The sequence below is a fragment of the Panthera uncia genome, chromosome D1 (genome assembly GCF_023721935.1).
Source record: "Panthera uncia isolate 11264 chromosome D1, Puncia_PCG_1.0, whole genome shotgun sequence".
In the NCBI taxonomy this organism is placed as follows: Eukaryota; Metazoa; Chordata; class Mammalia; order Carnivora; family Felidae; genus Panthera; species Panthera uncia.
In genome coordinates this window covers 24029370-24042147 of record NC_064808.1, presented here as the reverse complement: position 1 = coordinate 24042147, position 12778 = coordinate 24029370, and the positions used below count along the sequence as shown (strand labels likewise).

At 45.9% G+C, this 12778-nt stretch overlaps 1 protein-coding gene across 1 annotated transcript in view; it reads left to right on the top strand.

The window, feature by feature from the left end:
- LDLRAD3 (low density lipoprotein receptor class A domain containing 3) overlaps positions 1 to 12778 on the top strand; it is a 245694-nt gene that overhangs the window by 112378 nt on the left and 120538 nt on the right. The window contains exon 3 of the mRNA XM_049648165.1: positions 2871 to 2996. Coding sequence (XP_049504122.1) covers positions 2871 to 2996 — 126 coding nt within the window. The remainder of the gene's footprint in view (positions 1 to 2870; positions 2997 to 12778) is intronic.

The window sequence follows — 12778 nt, the reverse complement described above, 5'->3', positions numbered from 1 at the left end:
GCCTTTCCACTTTCTTATTTTTAACTTCTTCCTCGGAGAGCGAGGAACCTCGCTGTTATTATCTGCAGTATATTTACTCATTTGTTCAATCTGAGTACACACAAAGGTAGTTTCAGAACAGCTAATCCATACCCCGGTGACAAATAAAAGTAGAGTGCCGTATTTGTGTACAATTCTCTTTTTCTTTAGCCTCGTAGAATGCGGTCCAAGTAACGGTTTCCTGAGTTAGGTGTGTTCTGCTCCTCCCCACACCCTTCGGGTTGGTGGGCTTACTCACCTACAGTCCAGTTGTGTTCACTTTGCTGTTTCTGTTCCATTTTGAGCCTCTCCACGCATGCACACGTGGATGATTTTAATTGTTTACCCTTTGGCTATGTGAAGTATTAGGGTTCTTTTTAAGTGTTTATTTATTTATTTTTGAAAGAGAGAGCAAGGGAGGGGCAGAGAGAGAGAGAGAGAGAGAGGCAGACAGAGAATCCCAAGCAGGTTCCACGCTGTCAGCACAGAGCCCAGGGCTGGGCCTCATCTCACGAGCCGTGAGATCATGACCTGAGCCGAAATCAAGAGTCAGACGCTTAACCAACTGAGCCACCCAGGCACCTGAGATAGGGTTCTAAGAGTCAGAACTGTACAGACTCCGAGAAATGTGACCCTTCTCGTTTTGGCTGCCTCATTCCAACCCTTTCCCACCCACCCCTCGTGGGTAAGCAGTCTCTCCAGTTTCTGCTGTGTCCTTCCCGTGTCTCGTATGCACAGATGAACCATTCCAGGTACATTTTCCTATGTCCCTTTCTTTTGCTGTAGAGATTTTAAAATACTGTAGATAACTCTTTTGCAGTCTGCTTTCTCCCCCACTTAACAGTGTATCCTGGAGATCATTTCATACCAGTTCATAGAGATCTTCCATAATGAGCTTTTTTACCTTTGGCAATCAGAATAAAATTAGCAGCCCAAGTAGTTTTAAAATTCTGTAAGTAAAGATGGTGAATAGCGTAAGCATTACCATTAATTGAGCACCTACTATACCGTGGTCTGTGCTAAGCATTTTATATAGATTATCTCATTGAATCCTTCCTAGAGCCCTGTGAGGTAGATGTTACCTCTGACTTACTGGTGAGGCAGCTGAGACTCAGTAATATGAAGAAACTTGCCCCAGTTCACAAGACAGGAGAGCCATGATTTGAACCCAGGACACTGTCTCATCAAGTTTGTGCTTTTGAAGAGCACACCAGCACCATTGCAGAAGTTCCTAGTTGAAACAAAGCGATGTGGGTTTTTAAAACCTGGGCACGTCCCAGGCCTCAAAACCCTGTTGATTGTGGATCGTGTCGCCAAAGTTGGCATGTTACTGATGGCAGGAACGGGAAGGTAATTTACTGGCTGTTTGTTCCCAAGAAATGGCCCTTCCTTCCTGAGGACCCTGGCTCCTGCCTCTAAGGCAGGAGATGGGAGGGATGCTAGTCGGAGCCAGCTACCTGGGATGTTGCAGTAGATTCGATCTTACACCTCGTAATCGCAAGCCAGAGCAGCCGGCACCATTAACGGGAAAGTACATTACCCCACAGGGCTGTTTGGTTAGCAGGCCACTCCATCAAGCGTGAGTTACAGCAGCTTCCGTTAAAACTGCTTGTACAGCAGGAGTGGAAGAAGAATTTCTCTGAGCAGGAGTCTGGCCTCTGTTGTGAGAAGTGACAGAACTGGCAGAGAGGTAACACGGTTGAGTTGGTTGAGAGCTTGGCTTCTGGAATCTGAGTGCCAGGGTGCTCACCGCAGGGTCAGATTTTCTAGCTGTGTGGCCTTGAGTCGGTCACTTCACCACCCAAAGCATGCCTCCGAAATAGGGATAAGAACCATCCCCATCTTTGTCTGCGGTCCCCGAGATCGTCCCCGGGCTCAGTGATTTGCTAGGAGGATTCAATGAGCTCCGCGTGTAGTCGTATGATTTATTATGGTGGAAGGATACCTAGCAAAACTAGCAAAGGGAAGAAGCACGTGGAGTGAAGTCCAGGGGAAACCAAGTTCAGACCTCCAGCCCTCTCCCTGTGGAGTCACACAGGGTGCACTTAGCTCCCCAGCAACCAATTGTGACAACACGTGTGTATTGTTTCCCACTGGGGGAGCTCATTACAGACTCAGTGCCTGGGGATTTTTCTAGGGGCTGGTTACACAGGCACCATCTGCCCCGCGTGCACCAAAATCCCAGACTCCCAGAAGAAAAGCAGGTGTTCGGCATAAACTGCACAGTCTGCCACTTTAGGCACAGTGAGCCGTTCTTACCGGAGGGAATGGTGGGAACCCTCCCGAAACCCCAGTTCGCAGACACCAGCCAAGCAAGGGCAGCCTTGCAAGCCAGCAAGCCTTACTCAAGGGTAGCCGTCTTAGGCCCGTGGCGTTAATTCTCTTCTGCACACCATGCCGTTGGGTGCTGCCCGGGGGGATTAAATGACATCATCCATGTATAGCCCTGGCCACGCTGTCTAGTATGGGAAGCATTTAATCAGTGTAGACAATTACTCTGACAGGAAATGAATTTTGAATGCTTCCTTAGCACCTTAAGAGCAGGCTCAGTCTATCACCCCCTCTGCTTACCCATTCATTGCTGGTCAGCATGTGCTGATTGAGACCTGCTGGTGTAGGGGCCGTGTAAACACAGCAGGATTGGCCTCCCCCTTACGCAAGGATGGTGCGTGCGGGCCGCCGATCTGGCGGGGCACCAGAGGTGGGGGGGTGGTGGTAAGAAACCTTTGGGGACTTCAAGGTACACGGGGAAGGACCCGTTTGCTCACTCAGAGCTGGTGGGATGGGCGTGCGGTGGCCAGAAATCTTCACCTCCTGATGACCTGCTGTTTGTCTTGTGTTTCCTCCTGTAGCCAAGGCCAAGTCGAAATGCGGCCCGACGTTCTTCCCTTGTGCCAGCGGCATCCACTGCATCATTGGCCGCTTCCAGTGCAATGGCTTCGAGGACTGTCCCGACGGCAGTGATGAGGAGAACTGTAGTAAGTGCCGGGAGGGCCCATGTCGCTGTGCCTTGTTCCTTCTCATGGGCCGGGGCCTCCATCAGGGCCACTCTTCTCTGTGCTCCTTGCTCCCATAGGCCCAGGTGCCTTCTGCCGTCCCCCACATCCTGTTCCTTACCGCTTCTTTCTCGCGCAAACGCGTGAATGCTCAGCTGCCATTTATTGGGGTCTCTACTAAACACTTGGGTCTCAGACATACTTCAGTACAATAGCTCTGCAGGTGCAGGCGTGTGATCCTCATTAACAAGTGAGGAATCCGAAGCGTAGGGACATCCGTGAACTCGTCCAGCATCTTACAGGTCATAAATGGCAGAGCTGATTCCCTGCTCCTTCAGACCCTCAGCTGATGTACTCTTGCACTCAGCACCCCGTGTTCATGTGCCTGCTCTCCTTCCTAGTTTGAGTTATTTTTAAAAAGGTGTATATATGGGGCGCCTGGGTGGCTCAGTCGGTTAGGCGTCCGACTTCGGCTCAGGTCATGATCTTGCGGTTCGTGAGTTCAAGCCCCGTGTCAGGCTCTGTGCTGACGGCTCAGAGCCTGGAGACTGTTTCAGATTCTGTGTCTCCCTCTCTCTCTGACCCTCCCCCGTTCATGCTCTGTCTCTCTCTGTGTCAAAAATAAATAAACGTTTAAAAAAAATTTTAATAAAAAAAAATAAAAAGGTGTATATGTATATGTCATAAGAATATATTTTTGAGGGGCGCCTGGGTGGCTCAGTCAGGCAATCTGACTTCGGCTCAGGTTATGATCTTGCAGTTTGTGGGTTCAAGCCCTACATTGGGATCTGTGCTGACAGCTCAGAGCCTGGAGCCTGCTTCAGATTCTGTGTCTCCCTCTCTCTCCCTGCGTCTCCCCTGCTCATGCTCTGTCTCTCTGTTTCTCTCTCTCTCTCTCAAAATCAAATGTTAAAAAAATTTTTAAAAAGAATATATATATATACACATACATATATATACATATATGTATATGTATGTTGCTATATATATGTATATGTATGTATATATATATATGTATGTGTATATACCAAATACTATAGAAAGCTAAAGTTCTCCTTGTCTTGTGACTGCCTTGATTCCTTTTCCTTGCTGTATGATATTCCAAGGTGTCACCACACAGACAGACACACACCCCTTCTCGTGCTCTCTGCCCCACCTTGCCTCTTAGCAGTCCTGGTGTTGAACTTCATACTCCATGGCCTGGACGCACGCATTCCCTTCCTGGCCAGAGTCTCTGTGTCCAGAACCATTTCACGTAGCAGCTTCAGTGACCTTCAGGCATCTCTTCCCCACCTTTCATACTGTGCCGGCTCTCCCAGCAAGTAGCTTTGGAACTTGCAAAATACAGAAAATATAAAGTGGAAAATGAGATTTGCCCAGAATGACACTTAATACGTGGGCTTTCTTGTGCCAGTCCTTCCTCCCTCTCTCTTCCTACCTCTCTCTTTTTGCCCCTCTCTTTCTCCCTCCCTCTTTCTCTCTGTGTATATCAATGTATGCGTGTATACGTGTATGTACACATATATGTTATTCGTGAGGATTGTCGTTGCTATGAATATAATTGTTGTATATGTTACGAATTTATTTCAAAACACAGGTTTTAATGACTTCAGTGATTATTTTGGGAAACTGACTTCCCTTTACCCTGTTGGTTCTGTTTTAAGCCCTGGAAGAGGGGGTGACCATTCATGCCTTCCCAGGGCATAGTCATTGACACCCCCTCCCAGCGAGGACGCAGGAAGTATAGAATTCTCCCGTGTGCCTTCTCCTGTTGCCTTTTTTCATCTTCTGGATCTCAAATGGCAAAAATGTGTTCTAGCGGCTAGATTGTTGAATGATTAGTCGAGTAGCAGAAACCCACCGTAGCAGGGGGATACAGGTCACTAACAGGGTAGCAGCCTGATTGAGTGAAATGACTCTGGAGCTGGAAAGTCTGGCTCCAGGTTTCTGATCCGCCCTCATTAGGCATGGGTTGGCTGTGCTATGTAATGTCGCACGGTGGTTTCCTCATGTCATGAAAGGGGAGTGCTAAGAGCCTGCTTCCTGGGTTGTTGTGACAATTAGACCAGGTCGTATCTGAAAAGTGCTTAGTGTGGTGGCTGGCAAGGAGTAATTGATTTTGAAAACCCATAGTGACTTAAAACTGTGAGCTGTTAAGAGGAAGACTGTATTTACTAGCATTTCACCTTTGGCTTAGGATGTCCAAGGATGTACTTGTTTTATTTTCATTGAGTTCTTTAGAGTTTCAACTTGATCTTAGCTTCTTCCTACTGTCCATGGGGAATTTACATGCATGTATATATATGTCTGTATTTATGTATATAATTTGTTTATATACACCCATACGTACATACTAGAGAATAATTGAATGGCAATAAAAAGCAAGTGTGATACGTTCTAGTACGTACATTCTAAATGACTGTGCCATTCTGCATACTCCCTGCCGTATTAAAGACCTTGTATGATTTAAATGTTTGGATATTGGTCTTTAATTGTCTAAATGAGTTAATTCTATCCATTCCAAATTAGATCATTGGGGATTAAGCCAGCATTTTCCTCCGGCATATCTACCATCTAAAAATAATGGTTCTAATTCACTGTTTTTATAACTAGTAAATAAAAGAAGAGAATCAAGCATTTAGCCTCCTTTTTCTAGATGCATTGTACTTCTGAGTAATTAAATAGCCAACATAGGAAAGGTTTTTGTTTTTGTTTTTTTAATGAACTATAATGGGAAAAAGAATTAGAGTGTCTGTTTTGTAACCCTGATGAAGACGTGCATCTTCAATGGTTCCTGAAACCATGAAATAAAAAATTGATGGGGAGCTTTATAAGGCATGGATCAAGCTAAAAACCCTTGAAACCAGCTGTCAGTCTTTTCGCAGACAGACCTGAATCAATATCGTGCCACCTCAAGTAGAACGTAGAAACCCTGTCACTCTGTATATCTCTTTATGTTCTGGTCGTCGGTACAGCAACAGAACATCCGAAACCCTAAAAGGCTGTGTTTTAATTTTTGCTTTAGACTCTCGGATGCATTTTAAAGAACTTGAGAGAGGATGAGCAATCTGTTATTAAAGTTACCCAGAGATTTGCCATTTTGGTTGCTCTTTCTTCATTCCTGATGTTCCTGGTCTCCTCTGGTACCGTTTCCCTTCTGTCTGAAGCACTTCCTTTAACAATTCTTTTAAAGCAGGTCTGCTGGCAACACATTCTCTTAGTTTTCCTGCATCTGACCATGTCTCGATTTCACCTTCACTCCTGAAGGATATTTTTACTGCATATAGAATTCTGGGTTGACAGCTCTGTTTTTAAGCACTTTAAAAATGTCGTGCCACTTCCTCTGGCTTCTGTGGTTTCCGATGAGAAATTTGCAGCCATTCAAATTGTTTCCCCGTAGAAAATGCATCATTTTTCTGGCCGCTTTGAAGATTTTTTTTTTTTTCTCCCAGCCTAGCTTCAGCAGCTAGATTATAGTGTGTGTGTGTGTGTGTGTGTGTGTCTTTGTGTGTGTGTGTGTGTGTGTGTGTGTGTGTGTGTGTGTGTGGCTATGTGGATTTCTTTGAGTATATGCTGCATAGGGTTCTGTTTGAATGTGCAAGCCTTTGTCTTTTGCTATACTCAATACATTTTCAGGTATCCTTTCTTCAAATCATTTTCAAGTACTGTACCTTCTCCTTATGGGATTCTGATAACAACTTTGGATCTTTTGTGATCATCCCACAGGTCCCTGAGGCTCTGTTGAGTTTCCAGTCAACCTTTTTCCTTTCATTGTTCAGGTTAGATCATGTCTGTTAGTCTTCTGTCAAGTTTACTTTCTCTTCTGTCATCTCTAGTCTGAGCCCACACGGTGTGTTTCTTTGTTTCTTCGTCACTGTATTTTTCAGTTCTAAAGTTTCTTTTTGGTTCTTCTTTATACCTTCTGGGTTCTTTGCTGAGACTTTCTATTTTCCATTTGTTTCAAGAGTGTATGTGATTGCTTGTTAGAGTCTTTCTGTAAGAGCCGCTCTGAAGCCTTTGTCACATAATTCCAACATCTGTCTTATCTTGGCGTCGATGTCTGTTGATTATCTTTTCCCTGAGAATTGAGATTTTCCTGATTGTTTTCACAAGGCAAGTTAATTTTGGATTATATTCTGGATATTTTGTTGGTTATGTACGACCTTCTGGGTTTTGTGTCAGTCCTGCAGAGAATGCTTATATTTTTGTTTTAGTAAGCAAATGACCCTGTTGGGTCAGGCCACAGATTCCTAACAGCCCCTCTGTGGGCTGCCGTTGTCATAGTTTTCAAACTGTTTTTGCACTGCTGTTTGCATGTGTGGTGCATGGGCACCTCCTGTGTGGTCTGTCTGAGACGTGGGCAGTAGTCGGTGAGTTTGGTTCTCAAAGTCTTGGGTGTGCTGATTAGGACCAGATCCATGCTTGTACAGACTGGGGACAGCCTAGAAGTTCATAAATAACTTTATAGGGTTGCTTTTCCAAGTTCCTCCCTGCCCACCACTGTCTTTCCAATACTTTGTAGTTTCCTGGGACTCTGCCGGGGGAAGGAGGGAATAGTAAATTTACCACTATTTCAGTGATAGATTGAATTTTGTTCTTCTTCCCCAGTTGGTCTACTCCAGTTTACTTTCCAGAATCTAAAAATAGCTGTACCATGTATTTGGCTAGGTTTTTATTGCAGCTGCACGCAGTGGCAGAGACAGGGCGGGCGTGATTACTGCATCTGACCTGGAATTGGAACCTCCCGCAAATCAGTCTTAGGATCACAAGGAAAGAGACAACCAGATGTTATTTGCCTTCTGATATGACCCAACAGGAACACACATCATCACTGTGAGGTGTTTCTGCCAAAACTTCCAACCTGAGCCTGATTGATTGAGCCTGTGAATCTGCCGTAGTCAATTTGGGCTGTAGTAACAGAAGGCCATGGACTGGGTGACTTGAACTTATTTCTCATAGTCCTGGAAGTCCAAGATCCAGGCTACCATCGTGGCTGGGTTCTTGGTGTGGGCCCTCCTCTTATTGGTGTCCTCACTTGGCCTTCCCTGGTGAGGAAGGCAGAAGAGAAAGTAAACTTTCTTCTTTCACACATAGAGAAGTCCCTTGGCCCCTCATCTCATAACGGCCCTGATCCCATCATGAGAGTGCCACCTTCATGACCTCACCTTACCCTAATCTCCTACCAAAGGCTCCACTCCAAGACCATCCCGTTTATTAGGGGTTAGGGTTTTAACATGTGAACTCTGGGAGACACAACATGATGTCTGTAACACTAACCATTTGTTTACAGGAAATTCAGGGACAGGGGAACATGTTAGCGACTCCATGGGGAGACATACTGCCAGATCCAGAATATGGGAGGAGATTCTTCAGGACTCCATTGCATCCATTAATGAATTCTAAGAAAAATTAGAAGAAGAGGGAATCTACACACTGAAGGGGAGAATGAGTGACATATCAGTCAAATGCAACATACAGATCTCATTTCAATCCTGACTCCAACAAGCCAACTGTAAAAAAAAAAAAAAAAGTGGGGACACTTGGGTGACTCAGTCAGTTAAGCCCCTGGCTCTTGATTTTGGCTCAGGTCATGATCTCATGGTTCGTGAGATCAAGCCCCGCATTGGGCTCAGCTCTGACAGCGTGGAGCCTGCTTGAGATTCTCTCTCTCCCTCTCTTCGTCCCTCCCCTGCTTGCTCTCTGTTGGTGTCTCTCAAATTAAATGAATAAACATTTGAAAAAAAATAACCCCCAAAATTGAGGTAACTGGGAAAATGAATTGTGGTTGTATATTTAATGATGTTAAGGCAATCCTGTTAGTTTTTTAAAGTGTGAGAATGAAAAAAAAAAAAAGAAGTGTGAGAATGATAATCTGTTTATTATTTTAAAAAATACTTATATATAAAGATGTATCTATATGTATACATATATAATATCTAATAGCATATTAAATATAGTAATAATAAGTATAATGATAATTAGAAATATATAAAGATGAAATCTCATGAGGGGTAGTGGATGTGGGTAGGGGTGAAATGAAACTGTCAGTGAGTTGATAATTTTTAAAGCCAGATGATTGGAACATGGGGATTCATTATGCCAGTCTCTATTTTTGTACATTGGCATATAATAAAACAGTAAAAATAATAAAAGCTAAAGGAGAGGTTTCATTGGATTGTGTCTTGACTTTGCATCAATAACTAAAGAATCATAAATTTTTTTAATGTTTATTTAGTTTTGAGAGAGAGAGAAACAGAGCACGAGTGGGGGAGGGGCAGAGAGAGAAGGAGACACAGAATCCAAAGCAGGCTCCAGGCTCTGAGCTGTCAGCACAGAGCCCAACACGGGGCTCAAACTCAACAAATCTTGAGATCATGACCTGAGCCAAAGTGAGACGCTTAACTGACTGAGCCACCCAGGCACCCCTGGAGAATTGTAATTTTAAAGAACTTTGTTTTTACAGATGTGTTTTCCCACTTTTTGCATTCATTTGACTCAGGAGTGAGGATAAGCAAGAACCAGGATTTCCTCTTAGAGGCTCGCAATGCTGAGATTTTACTCTTTTGCCTTTTGTTCTTTCTCCCTTGGCTGTGTTCAGACCTCTCCTTCTTCCCTGTGCTCAGACATTCTTGGCTGGAGCTCGGCTGGCCACATGGCCCTGACCTGGGTCCCATTTAGTGAAGACAGAGACTCCTGCCCAGAACCGAGATGGCAGAGTTGCCTGGGTGACCACGTGGAACACTGATTCACGCTAAGGACCTTATGCTATTGCTTTCACTGTACTTGTGCCCAGAAACACCACCAGGTCCCAGACTGTGTTTCTTCCACTGCCGACAAGTTCTTGCCTGTCCCCCCAAGCAGCCAAATGGTTTCTCCAGTGTCTCTGTGGTTTTTGTTCACAGAGCCCCTTGGTGCTGGCATGTTCCCAAAGCTCTGGTCACGTCAGCCAGATTCGATTCTATATTTCTTCTTCACTCCTCTGCCAGCGGCAGTGGCCTCAAGGAGTTAGGCCCGCATCAGATGGGCAGCAGGAGGACCCTTTCGCCCATTGCTCCAAAGCCCCCTCATCAAGGTTTCCTTAAAGACTCCTTCCTGTGTGACCTGCTTCCTTACGGAACCATCCCTGGTTTGCCAGGGCTGGGCCGGGTCATTCTCCTGTGTGTCCACATACCGTCCTGGGCCTTCTCCAAACAAACGCCACCTAAAAAGAGAGACCTGCCTTGAGCACCCTATTAAAACATAACCCCCTTCCTCGCCAGTCTTCCACTCTGTTTCCTTCTCTGCTTCACTCTTCTCAGCGCCACCTTGTGTTCACGTTCTGTCTTCCCTGCTTGTGACCTCGTGAGATGGTATATCGGCAGGTTGCAGCTGTGTCCCCGGTGCCAGGCATGCAGTCGGGCTCTGCCTTAGCACGAGTAAATATATGTGGAACGAATCACACTCGTCATGCTTTATCTTCATTGCCTATTGCCTTTCCTGTCTCCCCACTAGAATGTCAGCTCTGGAAGAACACAGACTGGGATTTCTTTTATCCCCTGTGCCTAGTGGAGTGCTTTATTTGAAGGAAGTAGTCAGTCATAAATGTCTGTTGACAAATGGGCCAAGGAACTAACTAATCAAACAAAGGGTTAAAGAAGGAAGACAGGCAGTCAGGATATATTCCTAACATATGGATGTCTTGAACCTCTTCTGCAGTCTCAGATGTATACCCGGAGGGCCTATTTAGGCCACACATTGTTCATTAGCCCCCAGCTCCTGCCTTCTTTCAGATTCTCTTCTTTCCACAATTTCTATGCCAGACCTGTGCAAGATGCCGCAAAGGATATAGACCTGGGTCACATACAGGATCCTGGCATTGTTGAGATCGTACTCGAGCAAGGGGGACAGTAATGCTCACATCCAGATGATTAGAACATGGGGTTGGCAGTTGGGAGTGCTGTGGGAAGCTGTGATGGGAAGGTTATTTCCCTCTGGGCTCATCAGTGGGAGCTGTTGAAGGACGCGGACCTAGGAGAATGAATACCATTAAAAAGTTAGCACTACAGTTGCAGGCTTAGAGCCCCGGCAGAGGCTGGGAGGCGTGTAAACTACAGGACATAGAAGCCACTTGGTTGACAATTGCTGAACACTTACATGCATGTGGCACATTTCTATGTGCTTTAATGTGTCTAATCTCATTTTAGGTTGGTAATATTACTCCTTTTTTATAGACAAGGAGACAGGTACAGAGAAGTTGAATAGCTTGCCCAAGGTCACCCGGTAAGTGGTATAGTCAGTATCTCAACCCACACAGGATAAATCCAGGATCCAAACTCTTAACCACTATATTGGTAGGTGTAGTTATGTGTAATGTGCGTAATGTCAATTATAACAAGCATCTATTGAATGCCTCTGCGGGCCACATGCTATTCTCAGTTATTTGCATGTATTATCTCAATTATAACAAAATCTTATTATAAAGGCACAATTTGCTTTGTAAGTAGGTTCCAGCCAAACGTGAGGCTTGAACTCACAACCTTGATACGAAGACCTGAGCTGAGATCAAGAGTCAGACGCTTAACCGACCAAGCCTCCCAGGTGCCCCAATAATGGCAGTATTTTTATCCCCCATTTTACAGATGAGGAAAATGAGGCTGAGAGAAGTCAGATGATTTTCCCAGCATGATGTACTAGTGAGTGGGAAAGCTGAAATATGAACCCGGGTGGACTTCACACTCAGTTCTAACCATAACAGCAAAGTGTATGCTTGGCCTGGTAGGCTGGGGCAGATCAAGAAAAGTTAAGAATTGGGGGTTGTATTTTATACCCAGTCAGGAGCAGTGGGTATTGAGCCAAGTGCGTGCAAGGTGTGGAGAGGGAGAAGGTCAGACGTGGCTGGAGCCTGAGGAACTGGGACATGGTGGTCCTTTAATAGGAGTGGAATCACAGGAAGGGGGCGGGGGGAAGTCGTCCATTTCAGACACGCAGAGTTTGAGGAGAGGGGATGTTCAGGCAGAAGTGTCCACAGGGCGTCAGGAATGAGGTTTAGTGCAGGAGGAAAGGTCTGGGGAGCCATCCACGCAAAGGCAGTGGTCGGGGCAGTGAAATTGGGTGTTGGACAGAAGCTAGGCACGTCCGGGAAGCCTTTCTAGGGAGGAGGAAACAAACTACCTCAGCAAATTCTGCCGCTGGCACCTGGTGGACTCTAGAGGGGTTTTGGAAATTCAAATCCTCTGAGTCCTTAGAGACTGAAAAAAAGGCAAGTGGAATTAAGGACTCTTGGCCTCCTGCCTCTGGCCCCACATAATGACCTCTTCCCCTCCTGCAGACTCGGAAGAGGTTCTAGCTGCAGAACATGGCTGTGCATGGGCCCCAGTGGCTTGGTGGGCAGAGGACTGCGGGAGAGGCCTTGCAGAGCAGACTTGGAGAGGAAGGCAGGAACTCGCAGCTGGCCGCACACGGGCTGCCTCTTTGAAGGTCGGCGGCAAGCGTTTTCCAGGCCACAAAAAGGGTAGTGCTTGTTAATGGGACAGATGATTTGCACAGAGGCTTGGGGCCAGGCGCCCTGCATCCTGGAACAGAGGAAGTCCCAGGGCAGTTCCATCTCCCCCAGCTGCCTGGTTTCCAGAGAAATGGGGCTGGAAAGACAAGATTTCCCTGGGGGCCATGAGGTTGGGATGCCTGGTGAAGAGGGGAAGAGAAACCGCCACAGGATGGAGAACAGATGGGAAGTGAGGGCGCTGGTGATGAGGGGTTTCTCATTGACGTGCTTTATGAAGAACCCT